The 20,169-nt window shown below is 39.1% G+C and overlaps 1 protein-coding gene and 1 pseudogene across 13 annotated transcripts in view; one reads left to right on the plus strand and one right to left on the minus strand.

Annotated features, from left to right (window-relative positions):
- Positions 1-20,169, minus strand: part of VPS13D (vacuolar protein sorting 13 homolog D) — a 255,125-nt gene that overhangs the window by 127,711 nt on the left and 107,245 nt on the right. For all 12 annotated transcript variants that reach the window (XR_014241483.1, XM_082380826.1, XM_082380821.1 and 9 more), the window contains 10 exons: positions 19,868-20,018; positions 19,567-19,777; positions 16,474-16,721; positions 14,390-14,581; positions 13,949-14,075; positions 12,310-12,452; positions 8,756-8,886; positions 8,346-8,521; positions 1,458-1,581; positions 426-661 (listed from right to left, as the gene is read on the minus strand). Coding sequence is in view for 11 of the 12 variants with exons in the window: in XM_082380826.1 (XP_082236952.1) it covers positions 426-661; positions 1,458-1,581; positions 8,346-8,521; positions 8,756-8,886; positions 12,310-12,452; positions 13,949-14,075; positions 14,390-14,581; positions 16,474-16,721; positions 19,567-19,777; positions 19,868-20,018 (1,739 nt within the window). In the remaining variant the exon portion in view is untranslated. The remainder of the gene's footprint in view (positions 1-425; positions 662-1,457; positions 1,582-8,345; positions 8,522-8,755; positions 8,887-12,309; positions 12,453-13,948; positions 14,076-14,389; positions 14,582-16,473; positions 16,722-19,566; positions 19,778-19,867; positions 20,019-20,169) is intronic.
- On the plus strand, positions 3,551-5,535 carry LOC309624366 (ras-related protein Rap-1b pseudogene; annotated as a pseudogene). Its single transcript has one exon. The product of its transcript is annotated as a ras-related protein Rap-1b pseudogene (transcript).

Here is a 20,169-nt window from a genome sequence, read left to right on the forward strand (position 1 = left end):
TGCTTAATCAGAATTCTCAACGGAAGAGGAGAGTCAGAATGGTGACTTGAATGATTATGGATGAAGATTAGTCAGTTTCAAATGAGAAAAGAGGTAAAACAAAAAATGGCAAGAAGTTTAAAGCAAGAGAAATTTAAGACATTATAATAACAATGCCTTAAGGGAGCTGTTAGATACTAGAATGGATTATTGGGGATGGATTATTAAAAAGAGAAGAGTCTTGCCTTTTTGGATAAGTTTTACTCTACCCAGAAGACAAGTGTTTAGACTAAAGACCTCTCAAGATAGAGCCCGAGCCTAGGATTTGGTAAAGAATGGAAGGAATCTTCGTTCATCCCTTAGCCTCCTGAGAACTGCTTAAAATTTAAAACCGGTTAATAATTAGAGCTTTCTGCTTTACGAACAGTAATTTAACTCAGAATTACCCAGAGAACGTATATGTAGCAGCAATGTAAATGAAATTTTCATAATAAAGCTGTCGGTTATCCTGGAAATCATTCATGTTGCAGTTGATCTCAGAGGAACCTGCCCCTTTAACAGTCAGAGTGATAAAAGGTGGCAGGGTGGGTTCGTCCCAGGCATAATCCAAGGAAGTCATGGGCTTCACTTCAGTTCGGAGCCTGGGTTCAGCAACGCCATGCTGAGTGAAGACAACCGGGACCTACAGTAACGGCAGAGAGGATAAAGAGGACTTTCATTCAGAGCGGTGGTATTGGAAAGTGATCAGTGCCTCCTAGGTTTAAGTCCCAGATCCTTCCCAAATGAATCCTACACAGCATATAACCACAAGTGAGGCTCATCATCTGGCCTCTTCAAATGCCTTTCTAATCATCTTCAAAATTGCAAAAAGCCCACCAATTAGACATGGGCCACAGCCTGTTGGGTAAAGGGTTTTGAGAAGCTTTGCCACGCCAAATACCTAGAGGAAGCTTCTCTGTCCTTTCAATGGCATCTAGTCCACCCTCAACCCCCTGGGATACACTTTGAACAAAACTTTTGGAATTCAGCTATGGAAAGTCACATATTTTAAGATGTAAGGCATAATTTAAAATAGAATCTAATGATTTCCATCTTGGCTTTACTTGGAAGATTCATAAAAGAGCTCGCTGTAACTAAGCAACAGTAGAAATGCCCGCCCATTCTACCGGGCATTTGTCAATCTGATTCTGATTCCTCTCTCTCTGTTTATATGGAAATGTCTATAGAGGGCACCATGCCAACCACACCATCTAGTCAAAATAAGTTCTGGGGGGCCTGAGAAGTCACTTCTGGACAAGGCTGCTCAGCAATCAACCTAACCAGCAGAAACCACCTCCCAGTGGTAAGATTTCTAAGATCCTGCACAGCTTCTTTTGAACCCAAGTTTAAAATGTACTTCATCATTATCTTAAGGGCAGTACATATTCCACTGTCCCGCATATGAAACAGCCAAACCGGCTCTCAACTCCCCTTGATACCTTAGAAAAGTTGTCAATTCGGAAAGGAGGGGGTAACTGATCTGTATCACTAAAGGAGATCCTATAGGTAGCTCCTCGAAGAGTAATTTCCACACGCAGGAAGAAGCATTTTCCCAGAGTGTCTCTGCAGTAAAAGGAAACAAAAGACGCTGCATAAAATGGAGGGAACAAGTTCCAGTTCACACTCTCCTCATACTTCTCATGATCACCACTGTGTGCTCTCTGCTCACATTAAAAAAGTAGAAACTGACAGCATAATCACACAGTAAAAAAGAATTCATTCAAGCAACTTTGAACAGCACGCCGTAACTGTGTGAGATCTACAAATTTTACTTAGGGTTTGTTCTGGGTCCTAGCGTCAGTGCAGCAAATGAGTAAATATTGGTTGAACTACATAAAATTGTTAATATTAGACTACTTTTGACCTAGAAACGAGGAATTTCACATGGTTCAAACTAATATATTGATGTTATTGATAAACAGGGTTTGCATTGTAGAATGAGGGAAGGTGAGGAAGAATCCTGTGGAATGGAGGTACCAGTATGTGATCATAATTTATGTGGGTGTTGTGGGGGTGTGTGTGTATGTGTGTGTGTACTTAAATACAGATAAACCACTGGAGAGAATGGAAAGAAAGCTCTTCCTTCCTTAAATACAGATAAACCACTGGAGAGAATGGAAAGAAAGCTTCCTTCCTTCCACTGGAGAGAATGGAAAGAAAGTTAATAAATGTAGAAGAAATGAGAGAACCAGGAAAATCACCATTTTGTAACCACCAATGTAATAACTGATTCAGGTAAGAACCATCAAACCACTGAGTGAAAGGTTTTGGGGAAACAGAACATACACACAGTCTCAAATTATCCCCCCAATGGACTGGACTAGTCCTGTTTACAAAGAAGAAAAGGTAACTTCACAATACAGAGACCTGGTGGACACCACCTAAACCAAATGATGATCAAATTTAGCAACATCAATAATGGGACCAACAGACGTCACAGGCCTCTGGATGTGATGCAGCGGGAAACACGTACCACCGCAGAAGTAGTATTCTTACCAAAAATGTCTGGCCCCAATTTTTTTTTTTTCTTTTTTGGCCTGAATTTATACATAGAAAACCATCAGAAAAATCCAGAAAATAAAACATTCTACCAGACACTGGCTTGGACTCCAAAAATGTCAATGTCAATAAAGACAAAAAGGGAAAAGTGAGACTATGACTATTCTAGATTAAAGGAGATGAGATATACCAGCCAAATAAAATGCATGATCCTTCACTGGATCCTAGATCTGGGGAGGAGGGTTGCTATGAAGGACATTTTAGAGGACTATTTATTTAAAAACATAATCAATATTAAATTTCTTCAGTGTATAATGATAGGTAATAAAGTTTTTATGGCTGAAGTATCATGATGACTTCACATTACTTTCAAATGGTTTGGGAAAAAAAGTGTATGTGTGCACGTGTGGAGAGAGAACAAGAACAAGGCAAATGTTGAAATGTAGGAAATCTAGGTAAAAGAGGGGTGCCTTTGTACTACTCTTGTAAGTTTTCTGTGGGTTTAAACTGATTCAAGATGAAAATGTGGGGAAAGTAAAGGAACAGCTGGCCCAGGTCCCTGCTCAGTAGTTTAGGGCCACACACTGAAACTATTTCAAAAGGATTAACAAAGGTACACAAGCCATCTTTCTCCCCACCCTCCACACCTTTTACTTCCTTTTCTTCTTTTTTTTAAGTAACGATGAGTAACTTTTTTGTTTAATTCTGAATTGGCTTCACACCACACAACAGATCTGGGCTGCCTCCACCAAGGCAGTATATAAACCAATGGTGGTTTCAGCTGCAGAATTCCTCACCTTCCCCTGCCCGCCCCCACCATGAAATCTTGTGGGGCAGGGGTCCCCAACCCCTGGTCCTCGGTGGACGGGGCCGCACAGCAGGAGGTGAGCGGTGGGCAAGCGAGCGAAGCTTCATCTGCCGCTCCCCATCACTCGCATTACCACCTGAACCATCCCCCTACCCCACCGTCCGTGGAAAAACTGTCTTTGATGAAACTGGTCCCTGGTGCCAAAAAGGTTGGGGACCGGCCCAGAGTCAGGCGTGTAAGCCAGCCGGAGCGGCGGCGGCGGCGGCGGTAGCGGCAGGACCGCCGTGGCGCCGGTAGCAGCGACCCGGAGGGAGCGCGAGGCGACGCTGGCTGCGGGGACCCGGTGACAGCGCGAGAGGTACTAGATTTTACAAGTTTGCACCATGCGTGAGTATAAGCTAGTCGTTCTTGGCTCCGGAGGAGTTGGAAAATCTGCTCTGACTGTACAATTTGTTCAAGGAATTTCTGTTGAAAAATATGATCCTACGATAGAAGATTCTTATAGAAAGCAAGTTGAAGTAGATGCACAACAGTGTATGCTTGAAATCTTGGATACTGCAGGAACGGAACAATTTACAGCAATGAGGGATTTGTACATGAAAAACGGACAAGGCTTTGCCTTAGTTTATTCCATCACAGCACAGTCCACATTTAATGATTTACAAGATCTGAGAGAACAGATTCTTCGAGTTAAAGACACTGATGATGTTCCAATGATTCTGGTTGGTAATAAGTGTGACTTGGAAGATGAAAGAGTTGTAGGAAAGGAACAAGGTCAAAATTTAGCAAGACAATGGAACAACTGTGCATTCTTAGAATCCTCTGCAAAATCAAAAATAAATGTTAATGAGATCTTTTATGACCTAGTGCGGCAAATTAACAGAAAAACTCCAGTGCCTGGGAAGGCCCGCAAAAAGTCGTCACGTCAGCTGCTTTAATATACTAAATGCATTGTAGCTCTGAGCCAGGTCTGAAGAACTGTTGCCCAATTCAACAGTGCCAGCATTCCAACTTTGTTAAACCTACCAACATCTTAAATGGACTTTCTGTGGTGGTACCCTTTAAGAGGCGGAAGAAAGCTACTACATCAGTTTGCACATTCTAATCACTTTCCAGTATCACAAGAGAGATTTTTACTTATATAATAGTCCTAGAGTATGCAGCTGGTAAAACCAGAGGCTACAATCCAGTATTACTGCTAAGAGACATTTTTCATCCACCAATGTTGTACATGTATGAAAATGGTGTACTGTATACTTTAACACGCCCCATACTTTGTATTGGAGAGTACAATAATGTAAATCCTAAAAGCACCACTATTTTAGCATAATAAAAGAAAGTCCAAAGAGCTCCTATATAGACTACTCCAGATAACTTCGCTTCTTTGATACTTGTAGCTTATTGTAATTTTTTTTAAGAAATTCAAGGTCATTATCATTGTATTGTACAAATAAGCGCTTTAACACAGCTATATAGTTTTTTTAATTTTTAAAAACCTGTGGAGACAGTGATCTTGTCTTTAAAATATGATAGTCCTTTCAGTATAATGTCTTAGATTAAAGACGTTGCCTTTAATATCTGTTGGGAAGGAAATGTCCAGACTTTTCAAATCTTTTATTATATGTTTCCTTTTTTGTTTACATAGGGAACAATGTTTATAGTTGTGTGTACAGTGGGGGTCTACAACAAGAAGTGTATATTTTCAAACAATTTTTTAATGATTTAACAATTTTTGTAAATCATTTTCAGGCTTCTGCAGCTGTAGATTCTCACTGTGAATCCCCTGCTTGCTCATGCATAAGTGTATTTGCAATACCAAATATACAGGTTTAGTATTTTTGCCTGTTAGTGATTGTTTCACATGTGTAACGTTTTGGTTGAGATGTTAAATGGTGGACGAGTACTGTGGATGTGAATGTGGGAAGTAATTTTAATCATGTGTAATTGGTCACAAGGCCTAAGTTGCAGTAACTATTGCTGTTTTATTTAACAATGCCTTGTTGCTTTGTATGCATTAACGTTTGGGTGTAAAGATTGTGTGTCTATCCAACAGGGAGCCACAGTATTTAAATTGACCAACCTAATGTTACAACTACTTTTGAGGTGGCCAAATGTAAACTAAAAGCCTTAATTAAAGTGGTGCAATTTTGTATAACTTAGCATCAGTAGTTCAATAAATTTGGATTGCCATGCAAGGGCTTGCATTATAATTACTTGCCACTTGAATGTGTTTTGGGTAATGTTTAAAAGTGCTAGTAAATAAATATGGGTTTAACTTCTTTTTAAATGTAAAAAAAAAAAAAAAAAGGTTGGGGACCGCTGTTGTGGGGAACATATGATACTACCAGATAGGAGTTCTGATTGAAGTAGGGATGAGGGCATTGGAGCCCTGCCCACTTTGCTCCCTTGACCTGTAAAGTCACCTCCTTAGACCCCAATGGCCCCTAGGAACATAGCTGAAAAACCACTATGCCAGAAGCAATTAACTCTAATACGGGGGGCCAGGGCAAAGGATAATTAAGAAATGCACATCATCAACAAAAACAGAAACAAAGAAAAACCTCAGATAATGCATTTTTTTAAGTCAAATATAAATACTATTTTGGATCATCTATTATTAAATTAGCCATTTTTCTGTTCCATTACAATAGTGTTCTCCATAGAGAACTAACCATAAGGTATAAACGATTAAATATTGCTTCTAAATGTGTTGAAATAGCACTGATTTCAGTGTCTTTAGATTCAAAAAGCATATGATGAAAAAAATTAAAGAGGACAGAAATAAATAGAAAGTCATCCCACGTTCATGGATTAGAAGACTTAGTATTGTCAAGATGTCAATGCTACCCAAAGTGGATCTACAGATCTAATACAACCCCCATCAAAATTCCAAGTGTTTTTTTTCCCCCCAGAAATAGTAAAATTCAGATGGAATCTCAAGGGACTCCAAATAGCCAAAATAGTCTTGAAAAAGAACAAAGATGGAAGTCTCACACTTCCTAACTTCAAAACTTATTACAAAACTACTGTAATTAAAAAAAAATGTGTGATATTGGCATAAAGATAGAATATGAGTGAATAGAATAGAGAGCCCAGAAATAAACCCTCACATATAGGGTCAACCAAGTTTTGACAAGGGTGTCAAGACCATACCATGGGGAAAGGAAAGTCTTTGCAACAAATGGTGTTGGGAAAACTGGATATCCACAAACAAAAGAATGAAGTTGGACCCTTACCTTACACTAAATACAAACATTAACTCAAAATGGATCAAAGACCTACATGTAAGAGCTAAAACTATAAAATTCTCAGAAGAAAACACAGGGGGAAAGCTTCACAACACTGGATTTGGCAATGATTTCTTGGATACGACACCAAAAGCACAGGCAACAAAAGTTAAAATAGGTAAGTTGGACTACATCGAAATTAAAAACTATAAATCACAGAACACAATCAACAGAGTGAAAAGGCAATGTACGGAATGGGAGAAAATATATGCAAATTATGTATCTCATAAGGGATCAGTATTCAGAATATATAAAGGACTCCTACAACTCAACAACAACAAAAACAATTCGAAAATGGGCAAAGGAGTTGAATAGACGTGTCTCCCAAAAAGATGTACAAATGGCCAACGAGCACATGAAAAGAAGTTCAACATCACTAATCATTAGGGAAATGAGAATCAAAACCATGAGATACCACCTCACACCCATTACTATCAAAAAGGCAAAAAATAACAAGTGTTGGTGAGGATATGGAGAAATTGGAACCCTTGTGTGCTATTGGCAGGAATGTAAAATGGTGAAATGTAAATGGTGAATGTAAAAATGGTCCTACTGTATAGCACAGGGAACTATATTCAATATCCTGTGATAAACCATATGGAAAAGAATATGAAAAAAAGAATGTATATATACGTGTAACTGAATCACCATGCTGTACAGCAGAAATTAACACAACATTGTAAATCAACTATATTTGAATATATATAATTTCACTGCACTAGAGTGAAATAAAATGTAATAAACTATCACCAAAAAAAAAAAAAAAAAAAAAAAAAAAAAAAAAAAGGAGGTTCTGACACATGTTACAACATGGACGAACCTTGAGGACATTATGCTAAGTGAAATAAGCCACTCATAAAAAGACAAATATTGTATGATTTCACTTATCTGAGGCACCTAGAATAGTCAAATTCATACAGAAAGGAAAACAGCAGTTGCCAGGGGTTAAGAAAGGGAAAAAGAGGAGCAGCTGTTTAATGGGTACAGAGTTTCCATTTTGCAAGAGGAAAAGAGTTTAGGAGATTGTTTGCACAACATGAATGTACTTAACACTAGTGAAGTTAAAAATGGTGAAGATAGTAAATTTTATGTTATGTGCCTGAGGCCCACAAAATAATCTCTGGGTCGTTATGCTATCTTTCTCATATGGTATGTGTATTTTACCACAATTTTTAAAGTTTAATACATTTTTTTTTAAAGCACTGGATGAAAGCAGAAAAAGAAAGCAGTCATCCTGTGCTACTTGAGGCTGAATTTTGTTGACTTTTCTTAACAAGGACCTGAGGGTCACTGGGTTGGGCAAAGAAGGCCAGGTGATTTACTGAAACCACATCAAATGAGAGAAGAGTTTGTACAATGTGCAAGAATAGACAAAAACATTTATAATCAAAGCTGCCATCTAAATGCTGACAGAGTTGTGGGCAACAGTGAGTTCAGTACTACCCCCTGAACATGTGATCTCAGACGACAGCAACTGCACAATAGTCAAAACTGTCAACGTTCCCTTTAACTCACTGCATCAAAATGTTCACTACTCCTTGCCTGGTCTTTGCACTTTTATGACCTTTGAGCCAGAAACATATGTGTGCATTCCATGAAGAGTAGTCTTACTATTTATTACTATTTACAGCTTTATAAATATCTGAAATTTATATGGTATTTACAGCTTACTATTTACATTACTGCACCTCAAATGAGGCTACTTTTTGTCTAAATATAGTCTCTGAACTTACCTCATGTTGATATGGAAGGAATTATTCTTGTTGACTTCAAAGCCTCCAGACCAAATACAACTGGGAACATCCATCAATCGGACACATAACAGCTGATCGTAGTCATTCCGAGGCCAATGGAACACCACACTGGAACCAGGAAGGGTGGAAATGTAACCTTCAGGATTGGCTGTTCCCTAAAACACACAGGACACTGGCTTTAGTCAAAAGCCAAGTCAAGACGTAAATGCTTACTGAGTATCTATCTACCCTGAGCCTTGCCCTCCACCAGGAGCTATTTAGGATACCAAAGGCACAAAATGATTACTCACATCAAAAAACTTAGTGTTGATGGGGAGATAAGCCCTGACATTAAAACTCACTGTGCTATTAAATAAACACTAGTTACTCTTCAAAAGCAAGCTGCTTACCTGTCCCCTGGCAAATTCCCTCTGTGCAAATGCAAGCTTGTGAGATGATTTATTATCTAACAGGTAACGGGGAGCGAAGATTACCATACAGGTGTCAATATATCGGCCTCGGCCTTTCTTGACATCAATACCTACAAATAACAAGAACCAGTTCCATGAGTTAATCAGAAGGAAAAAAATTTGTGGTCTAAAAAAATTAAATAGCCTTCACAATTTCTCTGAAAAAACAACTGTAGCACCCAGAGAGGCTGTCAAGCCTCCTAAGAATGGAATGAAAAGAGCAACAGCACTCAAAGTATTATACTTTATTCCCATTTAGGCCTTAAAAAGTCTCCATGGCAACATCAATGTCCCCATAATTCCTAGTTTCTTCATAAAGTGTGTACAATTACAACAGCAACTAAAACACACAGGTGTTCAGTTTGGTTTCCATTTATAAAACTAAGACAGTTTATGTGATACATTTCTGCTTACATATGGGACACAAAATTTCCTCCTAGAGAACTTGCCCCTTTTACAGCATATCGTAGAAATTTCATATTACTTAACTGGTTTCTGCAACTGCCCTGAACTCAACTGACTCTTCTAGTATTTTCTTTAAGCCCACTGCCCAAGAATCCAGCTCAAACATAATGCTAGATACTATAGAATTTATTCCTTCATAAAATAAATGTTTTCAGTACCTACTAGGTACTGAGAAAAAAAAAGCAAACAAAACACATACCAAGGAAAAAAAGACATAATCAAAAGGAAATCTCAAAACACGAGGTTCCAAAGAAAGAAAGAAAAATGAAATAGCACTATATTCTTAGAAATTCTGCTAACAACTTTTAAAAATATGAAACTCAGTGGATGAATTAATTAATTCATTCAGACAATGAATAAAGCAACTATATTCAAGGCATTGGGCTGAGCACTGGTTATATAATGATAAAAATGTTTATGGTAAAAATGATAAAAATGTTTATGGTAAAAATAATAAAAATAATAACAGTTATTGAATTCTTAAAACATGCTACACCCTCCACCAAAGGCTCAACATTTAATTCTCATAACAACCTCTTATGAGTTAGGTATTTTCATTCCTTCATTTTTGCAGATGAGGAAACTAAGGCAGGGAAAGCTGGGTAACTTGCCCTGGGTCACGCAGCCAGTAGGTGGCATAGCTGGATTTAAACCCAGGCAGCCTGCCTCGGGAGTCCTTGCTCACATCGTGACGGGACATATACAAGGACCCTACCAGTAGTCAACAAGTATCAAGAGACTATAAAAAGAGAAGAGACCTTAGGATATGACAACTAGGTGTCCTGGATGTTCCAACGTAATTCCAATTATAAATATTCTGATCTGTTAACTCCCTAATTCACTTGTACTGGTGTTCCTTTAATTTAAGTCTCAAAAATAGCTGAAAGACTGAGCAAATCACAGAAACAAAATCACTGAAACTCTGTATCTAAGAAAGGCTCAGTAATACTGGAATAGGGAGATATACCCTATCACTTTTCTGTGACATACAGAAAAGCATTAATTGTCAGAAATCAACATTATCATAGCTAGCTGATCTCAATTAATCAAAACCTACCTATGAAAGATATGTTTGATATTTAAAGAGTCTACAGTCTCAAGACTCAATTAAAAAAAAACAAAAAACAGGTTTTTTTTTTGTTTGTTTCCCTTTTCATCTCAGATTGCCCTGGCAAACCCCTAACAAATGAAAAGCTGATAAGATCAAAATGTACAAAATCCTTCTTACTGGAGGTACATGTAAGGTTACCTGGCAAGGCCCTGCCTGGCTTTTCCACTTGGGACTGTGCTTTCAACTTTCCTGATAGGAAGCTAGTTATCTATCCAATTCTTCAAAAATACTCAAATAAGAGATTCCACAAATTCCCTTGATAAAACATGCTAAGATGTCATGATCCTTAAGAATTAAAAAATCCCATCTCAGTCCACCCTCTCTCTTCCTTTCTTCGGTGTAAAGACAAACTTTGAATTACAGTCTTGTCGCTAAAAACATGAGTAGTAAGTTTTAATGAATGCACTTAGCATCTAAGTTTGTACGTGCGCTCACTGCATATTTCCATTGGACAGCTCAGTTTGCGTCTCTGCAAGAATTCTGTGTGGTTCCTTAGCACCAGCTGCTTGAAAAGGCACAGGCATCACATTCCCTCCAATTTGTCCCGACTATAGCTTCTGGCCAACCTGCGGTGGCTTGCTTTGGAAACTCTATCAAGGAAAAGATACCCCAGCAGAAAGCCAAACTCAGCATGAAGCGGCCTTTGCCTATTCAAGGGGTGGAGCAAAAAAAGTGAGGAAAAAAGTAAAGAAAATGATCCTCAGCTGGAGGATCAGATAAACTTCATTTCTTCTATTAAAAGTCTTAATGTCGACTTTAAAGTAGACAGTTTCCATGTCAAGGGAGCGTACATGCAAATTCATGTTTAAAAAAACAAAAAGCAAACTCTACTTGGAAGAGAGTCTTCTACTAATAAACCTTCAAACACTTAAACATATCACTGACTCCATGGGATTCAAGGTAAACAGCTAAATGATACCATCTCAATTTTTCCTTTTATAACACGACTCTTTACATCGACACTGCCCAAAACAGTAGCCACTAGTCATACATGATCACTTATACTAACTAAAATGAAATAAAATGAGAAACTCAATTTCTTTGTCACACTCACCACATTTTTGAGTAACGCACTCAAGTGCTCAGCAGCCACACGTGGCTAGTGCCTCCTTACTGGACAGTACAAAATAGAACATTTCCACCTTCCCAGAGAGTTCAATGGTTTCCCAACATTCAATACTAAACAGTGCTTTGAGATCCTTGGAAACTATATATGAAAGGAAAGATGCACTGCTAACACTTTAAACCTGCGACACATTTAAATCAAGTTTGTCTTAACCCTTTGGAAAATCTTTTGCGTGTTCCGGGTGGCCACGAGGCATACAGGCACAGCTTCCTCCCCTTCCCTCGCCACCCCGCCACGTCCGGAAGCTAAGCTAGTTAGGGCCTTCTAATGACCATAACCACCAAGTGCATTTTATTCTATTTTTTGCCTCAAATGTGGACACCCCAGTCGTAATCCTACTTCTAACAGACTTCCCCTTTATCTGGACAAGTCACTTAACCTCTCTCTGCTTCAGTTTCAAGTAGAACAATGCTTCTTACCCTCTTAGGGTTTGCAAGTTTTAATGAATGCGTGGGAAATGCTTGGAGGATAAAAAGCATTCTAAGTGTCCCTATTATTCCCATGAAAAACAAGGATTCAAGCCAAACTGATACTTTCCTGACACAGGTGAGTCTGAAATTAAACAGAGCCTCAGACCTCAAAAGGGCAGTGTTTAGGTGGCTCCTTAGATCCCTAGGAGAATAGATCTGTGTTGATCTCAATCTAGCATTCAGAGAACAGATACCTGACCCAATGCCAAATGAGAAAATCCGCACTTGCAGCAAAGCCAAAATGTATGGCCAACTTATCCCTCCAAGCCTGAAGTCATCGGCCCATGGTTCTGATTCTCCCGCTGCCCCAAATATAACCCACCAATGTTATAGATCAGCCCTGGGCGGTTTCCTTGCTGGATGACTCTCAAAGCTCGGACACCACTACCACCATCCAGTGAGAAGCCCTGACACCAGCCCGGCATGCCTTCAGGATGAATCCCCCTTCCGATTCTCATCGTGCAGCTGTGGAGCAGAAAAGCAAAGATGTATACATTCATCCATAAGAAAGTCTTACCTACCTGTTCTAATCAGGAAGCACTGCTGTGGCTATCAGCCCAAATTAGAACTCTAATACTGACTCTTCCTCATTCTCATGTGATTCCCAAACACAGAAAGGCAATTAATCAGCGGTCAAAACTCTATCTTAGAGGTAGCCACAGTTCAACAATGTGTAAAAATGTACTGACCTCCACAACTAAAGGCTTTAGGAGGAAACATTATGATTCTGTGAGCATAAGACAGGAGGAAAACGCTACAGTATCTGAAAAACAAAGATTCAAAGCAAACTGATACTTTCCTGACTCCGGTGTTTCAGCGGTTCGCGAAATAACCCTGAACATACGAGAGACGTATATACAGAAGATGCAGCTAGTGGTACATTCTTTCAAGGGCCTGGTACTACTGTTAACAGCAAAGCACCATTTAGTTGGCCAGCGTCCTGTCACGGATCCTGGAAACATAATTCCTGAATGTGTGTTCCAGCTCTACCACTAACAAGCAATGTAACCTTGGGCAGGTAACTCTTTCTGAGCCTCAGTTACCTCATCTAAAAACAAAACAAGATCCCCTGTGCTGCCTAATCTACTGAAATGTTGGGAGAATCAAATGAGATAGTCTATGTGGAAATGCTTTGGGGACTGTGAATTCCGTACACAAAACAAACTGTGTTTCAAACGTCAAGTCCTGGATGCTGACCACGTCAAGTGGCTGTTTGTGTCTCCTACGTGGCCAGCACCCTGGTCAATCCTCTCCAGACTCCAGCACCAGCCCAGAGTCCAGTCCTCCCTGGTAGATGCATCTGTATCCACTAAGCCCTCCTGTAAGTTTGCAGCACGTTTCTACAGATAACGGGGTATGGAATATTAGCAGTATCAGATACACTTGCGTATTTTTGGATTAAGGCTACAAATCAGAAGACCCCTGTAAAAAGCAGGATGCCAAAACCAAGAACAAACGTGAATTAATGCTCTACATGCAACGAGTGCTTTGAGATCTTGAAACGGCCCATTTTATTTCAACAGAAAAAGAGATGGATTTCAAAACCTTACACAAAACGACCTGGACTGGATTAACAGGGTGGAGGCTCTACCAAAGGGCCATCCATCTCCCCTCCGCAGCCAGCTCCTCTGCCTGCTCTGAGAGCTTCCAGGGGAGAGAAACCGTGCAGAGAAGAGAACGTGTGGGTCTCTCTCCATCAGCAGAGTTATGAATAGAACTACTTCAATACATGGAAAATAAAACTGGCTTTCATTATAAACCAACCAAATGGTTTATTTTCAATATCGAGTAACACAGAAATTAGATCCGAAAAAATCCCATTAAGTCATGGTCCTGTTCCCCTGCCAAGTGAGGATTGTTATCTACAGTGTATTTCTACTTACACGGATCTACTAGAGCCTCTGCTAATTTCTCCCTTCCCTGGGAGCTTACTTCCCCTTCCCGTAGACGACTGCACTCACAGGCTTGGCTGCTCTTTGTCCGCGTAGCAGAATAAGAGAGGGCTCAGGCTCCGGGCCAGCTCATGCTCCTCAAACTGGCCTGCAGCGTCCATTCTTGCATTGTCCTGTCTGAAGATCAGTGGAAGCCCTTTAGGAAGGAGGGGGAAAGTTTATATCCATCCCAGCCGGTGTACCCAAGACAGATACAAATAATAAAAGGAAAAAAAAATCATCAAGGGGGAAAATGGTGAACACTGAATTTATTTAGTGGGCTTGCTCAGTCGTTGTCCAAAAGGCCAGTCTTGACCATGATTAAGCACTTCTTATGGAAACAGGAAAGGTTTAGCAGCTTATACTGTTGAGGTAATCTGTTTGCACTGGCTCCATTTAGTTAGCTGAGCAAATGAATCTGAATTCCCACGACCAACTCCAAAGGCCTACTTGAGCATCCTCTGTACGTACCTGTTTTGTTAATCAACCAATACGGAGCCGAAATGAAGATCTTTAAAGATCCTTCTGCTCGACACACGATCCGGATGGTGAGGTTCAGCTGCCGCCGGTTGACGTCATAGAGCCTCATTCTTACCATATAGTTTTGGGTTCCAGGTGGAATAAGCAATTCTTTACAGAGTGGAAAATTTTCCAATGACACCCCTAAAGAAGATACAAGCTATTGTCTTTCAGAGTTCTCACTTTAGTTTGTCAAAATAGTCCACAGCCAAACTGAATTGGATTGTTCTGGAAAAATCAATAACCACGTATTCAACTGGCAAAAATCTCATTAGAATGGCCATCTTCCTTTAGCTGGGGTGAGAATAAATACGGTCTAGAAGTCACACTAGGGAGTCTGAACTGCATAATAATTCGAAGAATGAAAGTACCCAAAGGTTATCAATAACAGCTCTGGTATTAAGCGTTTACTATACATCAGGCCCTCAGCTGGGTGCCTGAAACCCAGTAAAGGCAAGTAGAGAGTAAGAGTTAAGGTTTTCTGCAGCCTCCCTGCCTGGCTTCAAATTCCCAGTCTGCCCTCACAGCTGCGTGATGTGTGGCAAGCTATTTAACCTCGCTGTGTCCATCTGCCAAATGGGGATAATAACAGTATCTACTTCTCGGGCTTCTTATTAAAAGTGACGATCCACAGAGAGCATGAGTGTGAAGATAAGGAGTGCTTGGTGTGCACGCAGTGATGAGGGGGTGGGGGGAGGACATTTCCATTCCATACAGGGGCTCAATAAATATTTGTTGAAGAAATAATAAATGTCAGAACAAAGACCTATTTTCTTTAAAACAGACAACTAGAATTGCACTATTTTTCTTTTCTAAATTAAGCTCAAGGATTTACATATTCAAAAATGTAAGCTTATCACTGGGGGACACATTGCTGAAGTTCCATGAGTTTCAGGATCCTCATCAGTAAAATGGGGAAAACAGCAGTCCCTCTGCCTGAAACATCCATTGTTGTGAAGATCAAATGAGATGATATTATGAAATCACAAAACTGTGAAAAGGTAAATATCTAAGTCCTTATTATTTCAACATGTCTACAACAGCCTTAAAGAACCCTACTTCCTGTCCCACATCCAGAAGTACCTTGTTGCTACAAGTGCTACAAATATGATAATGACCCTCTCCCTTGACTTCATTCATCCTAACAAATGAAATTACTTGATACATTAACTATTCCAAACCTCATTGTCTTCGTCAGTAAAACGGGACAAATAACTATTGCTGTAAGGATTATATAAGATCAAGTATATGAAGGTATTTGACATACTGCCCGAAGTACACAGTACATGCTTAGCTAACGTTTTTCCCTTTCATGAAAAGAGAAGAGACATATGATTTTGCTCATTCTACAGCTGGTAAAAAGCACGGTTTTAAAAGATGAAATGACTTCCTTTACTCACACATCAAGTGAGCAAAATAAGAAAAAAGGCTGTGTTGGGGCTTCCCTGGTGGTGCAGTGGTTAAGAATCCGCCTGCCAATGCAGGGGACACAGGTTCGAGCCCTGGACTGGGAAGATCCCACATGCCGCGGAGCAACTGGGCCTGTGCGCCACAACTGCTGAGCCTGCGCTCTGGAGCCCGCGAGCCACAACTACTGAGCTCTCAGGCCACAGCTACTGAAGACTGCGTACCTAGATCCTGTGCTCCGCAGCGGGAGAGGCCACCACAATGAGAAGCCCACGCACCGCAACGAGGAGCGGCCCCCAGTCGTCGTAACTAGAGAAAGCCCGCGTGCGCAGCAGCGAAGACTCAACGCAGCCAAAAATATAAATAAATAAATTTATTAAAAAAAAAAAAAAAGGCTGTGTTGAGTGCTTGCTCTGTAAATCTTTTAGTTTTGTTCAGGTTTTTTGTTTCGATGATTTTCTATATTAGAAGTTTTGCTTTTCTTTTTTTACCTGCATAAATCCTTTGAGCGGGCTTATTGAGGTATTATATGTGCTACAATTTCTCCAAAACGTTTGCCAAACAGTCACAAAATATCCACTGACACATTCACAGAATTATTACAGATAATTATTTGACTAAATCCTTACCCAGTTCAATGTTCTGGGAGGTATCAGCTGTGTGGAGAGCCACCTCCTTGCCAGGTTTCAGTGTCCCATTAATGGGCATTCCTTTAACGTAAAAATCAAGTTCACAAGGTAGCAAGTTGCAGATTACCACTGTCGGCAGGAGATATATGGTATGCCCAGGCTGTCTGAAAATCTGTTTTGCACTATCAGAAAATATATTGGAGGGCATGTAATCTGGATAATTCTCTTTCTTTATGGCCACACAAAACCTATGACGACAAAATGGTGTAAAAATCATTAGCTTGAATGAAGAGCTTGAATTTTTTTCTCCTTAGCTAAGTATGAGACAGGATAACATTAAAATGGTGCAATAATTTAGTAAGATATTTGCAGTTTTCAATCCAAACACATTCACTAAGGCATAATCAAATGACAATAAAACGTACAGATTTTAAATGTTCCGTCTGATGAATTTTGACAATTACAGACACCTCTATAACCATCACCCAAAATCAATTACAGAATATTTCTCTCAATCAATATCCCTTTCCAATCAATATCCTCTCCCATCATTCAAGCAACCACTTTCTGATTTATCATTATAAATTAGTTGTGCCTGTTCTTGAACTGCATATAAATGGAATGATACAGTATGTACTACTCTTTGTGTCTGGGTTTTTTTTGCAGAACATTAAGTTTCAACAACATTCAGCCATGTTGTTGTATGCATCAGTATTTCATACGCCAATGTGTGAATATACCATTTTCTAAAAATTCATTATCCTGTTGATAACCAATTGGGTTGTACCTCCAGATCAATTTAGCGAGAATGGAAATCCTAACAATACTTGAGTCTTCCAATCCGTGAACTTGGTTATATCTTTCCACTTAGTTATTAGATTTTCTTTAATATCACTCAGCAAGGTTTTGTAATTTTTAGGGTAAAAGACTGGTACATCATTCCTTAGACTGATTCCTGAATAATTAAATTTTTTTTGGTGCTATTGTAAATGGTGTTTTTAAATCACACAGTTTTCAATTGTTCATGGCTAGAATATAAGCATATAATTATTGATTTCTATAGGTTGATCTTGAATCTTGAAATCTTGATAACTTTACTAGGTCTCACGCTTTTTTTAAAAAAAAATTTATTAATTTTCAAATGTTAAGCTAATCTTAACTGGGATAAACCACACTTGCTGGAAGCTATCTGATAGTATTTTGTTAAGAATTTTTGCATCTCTTCATGGGGCAATACTGGTTTGTAGCTTTCTTTTTTTTGATAATAACTGTATCAGTTTTGGTATCAGGGATATGCTGGCCTCATAAAATGAGTCAGAACTATTCCCTCCTCCCCTACTTTCTGAAAGCGTCTGCAAAGAGCTGGTATGATTTTCTCCTTAAACATCTGGTAGAATTCACTAATGAAGTTATATGGTCCTAGAATGTTCTTTGTGTGAAAGTATTTTATTATAAATTAAATTTCTTTAATAGATATTGGGCCATTTGGATTTTTTGTTTCTTCTTTGTGTTGCTTTTGGTAATCTGCGTTTTTCAAGAAATCTGTCATTCCGGTGTGGAATTTATTGGTATAAAATTGTTCATACATCTCCTTTTAATCCTTTTAATATCTGTAGGATCTATGACAATTTTCCATTTTTCATTCCTTATACGCTAATTTGTGTTTTCTCGCTTTTCATCATGACTGGTCTTTTTAGAGGTTTATCAAATTTATGAATCTTTTCAAAAAGCCATTTTTGACATTGTTGATTTTTCTTATTGTTTTCTACTTCATTGATTTCCATACTTATTTTCTTTTTCTCTTCCTATTTCTTTGTGTTTAATTTGTTCTTCTACCTTAAGGTAGAAGTTTACATCAGTGATTTTACATCTTCCTTATTTTCTAATGCGAGCATTAAAAGCTATACATTTCCCTTTAGAACTGCTTTTGCTGCAACTCCTACATTTTAATATGTCCAGTTTTTATTATTATTCACTTTGAAATATTTCCTTTGTGATGTCTTTTTGACCATGGGTGGTTTAGAAATGTATTGTTTAATTTCCAAGTATCTGGGGGTTTTGTAAGCATCTTATTGTTTTGGTTTCTAGTTTAATACTATTATAATGATGATATACATTGTGTAGGGTTTCAATTCTTTAATATTTATTGATCTTTGTTTTATGGCCCAGTAGATGGTCTCTCCTGATGAATGTTCCACACATACTTGAAATGAATGTGCAATCCGGAATTGCTGGTTACAGTGTTTTATAAATGCCCATTGTGACAAGCTGGTTGACAGCACTGTTCAAATCCATTTATATCTTTATTGTTTTTGTTGGTTTGTTTTATAAATTACTGACGGGGAAGTGTTAAAGTCACCGATTTTGTCTGTGTATTTATCTGTTTCTCCCTTTAGTCTGTCAACAATTGGCAAATCTCAATAAAGGGTATAGTGGAATTCCTTACAGTCTTCTTCTACTCCTCTGTAAGTTTAACTAAGTGAATGCCTGTTTTTGCTATAAAGGAAACTAAAGCTGATCATCTCTAATCTAAATAAGTTTAAAGTCTAAGTTTAGAAGGATCTAACAATAGCAATCCAGTATTTTTTCTAACATATGACTTTAGTAACACATTACTTGTACTCTTCAGAAGAGGAAACAAGAGTCTAAATGATAACATAATTTTGTCAGAGTCCCCATGAAAAGTCGGCACTAGGTGCATGAACCTTCACCCAAACTCCTTTGAGTCATTTGAAAAACTCCCAACCCCAGGATTTTGCTTCCCAATTTAGGAATGGGAACTGGTCATTGTCTTTTCTTCCCTCCCTACATGTCTTCTCTTTATGCTGATGCAGACAGACCAGTTTCTAATCGCATATGTGTGAGCAGTGGGTTTGTGATTGCTTCTTCCATAAATATTAGATAAGTAACAGCCACGCTCCCGCCCACGGTTAACCCATGAATTCGTACGAACCTAACACTTAGGGAATAAAAGAACTTAAGGAATAAGAACTTTAGGGCTTTAAGTAAGTACAACTGAATCACTGAGGGTCCTTAGAGAAAGAATGAAGAAAAAATGGCAAAATATACATGTCGCTGCTGTGCCACACATACCTGAAGAATCGGCTTTTTTCCGCATCCATAGAGTGGCACTCTCGTTTGCTGCTACTAACCTCTGTAGTCTTCACTACATTGGTCCAGTGAATAGGAGCCTTACAGAAAAACACACCCAGTCCTTTGGGCCGGGCCTGTAGCCGCCAAGAAGTGAGGTGTAAAGGCACGGCAAATGAATCACCTGGCATGATAGCGGGAAGGACCACGGGCTCTGCCACAGAAACACGTGTTAGCAGTTTCAGGAGTGGTTGCCCACCCCAAAGTCCATCTAGGGTAAAAGAAGGACAATGTCAAAACTTACTGTCTGGAGCGGATGGGCTGTCCAGTCTTAGTTCCATTGGCGTCTCAAGTCTGTTCTTCACAATGAGGGCCGATCGGACAGTGACCACTTTCCGAGCACTGCCTTCCATGGTCACTGCAAAGACGACCCGGACAGGCGGGAGTGAAGAGAACTGTGAAAAAGAGAGAAATAATAAAGAGTTTAGCTGTGCTTTTGAAAAACACGCAGAATACAATAATACCGACCAGAATGCCTACATCTAAAGCATCTTATTATTACTACAGCTCTTCAGTGAAATGAGTCATTAAGCCCTAAAACCACTC

Source organism: Balaenoptera borealis (genome assembly GCF_965194805.1).
Source record: "Balaenoptera borealis genome assembly, chromosome: 1".
Taxonomy (NCBI): domain Eukaryota; kingdom Metazoa; phylum Chordata; class Mammalia; order Artiodactyla; family Balaenopteridae; genus Balaenoptera; species Balaenoptera borealis.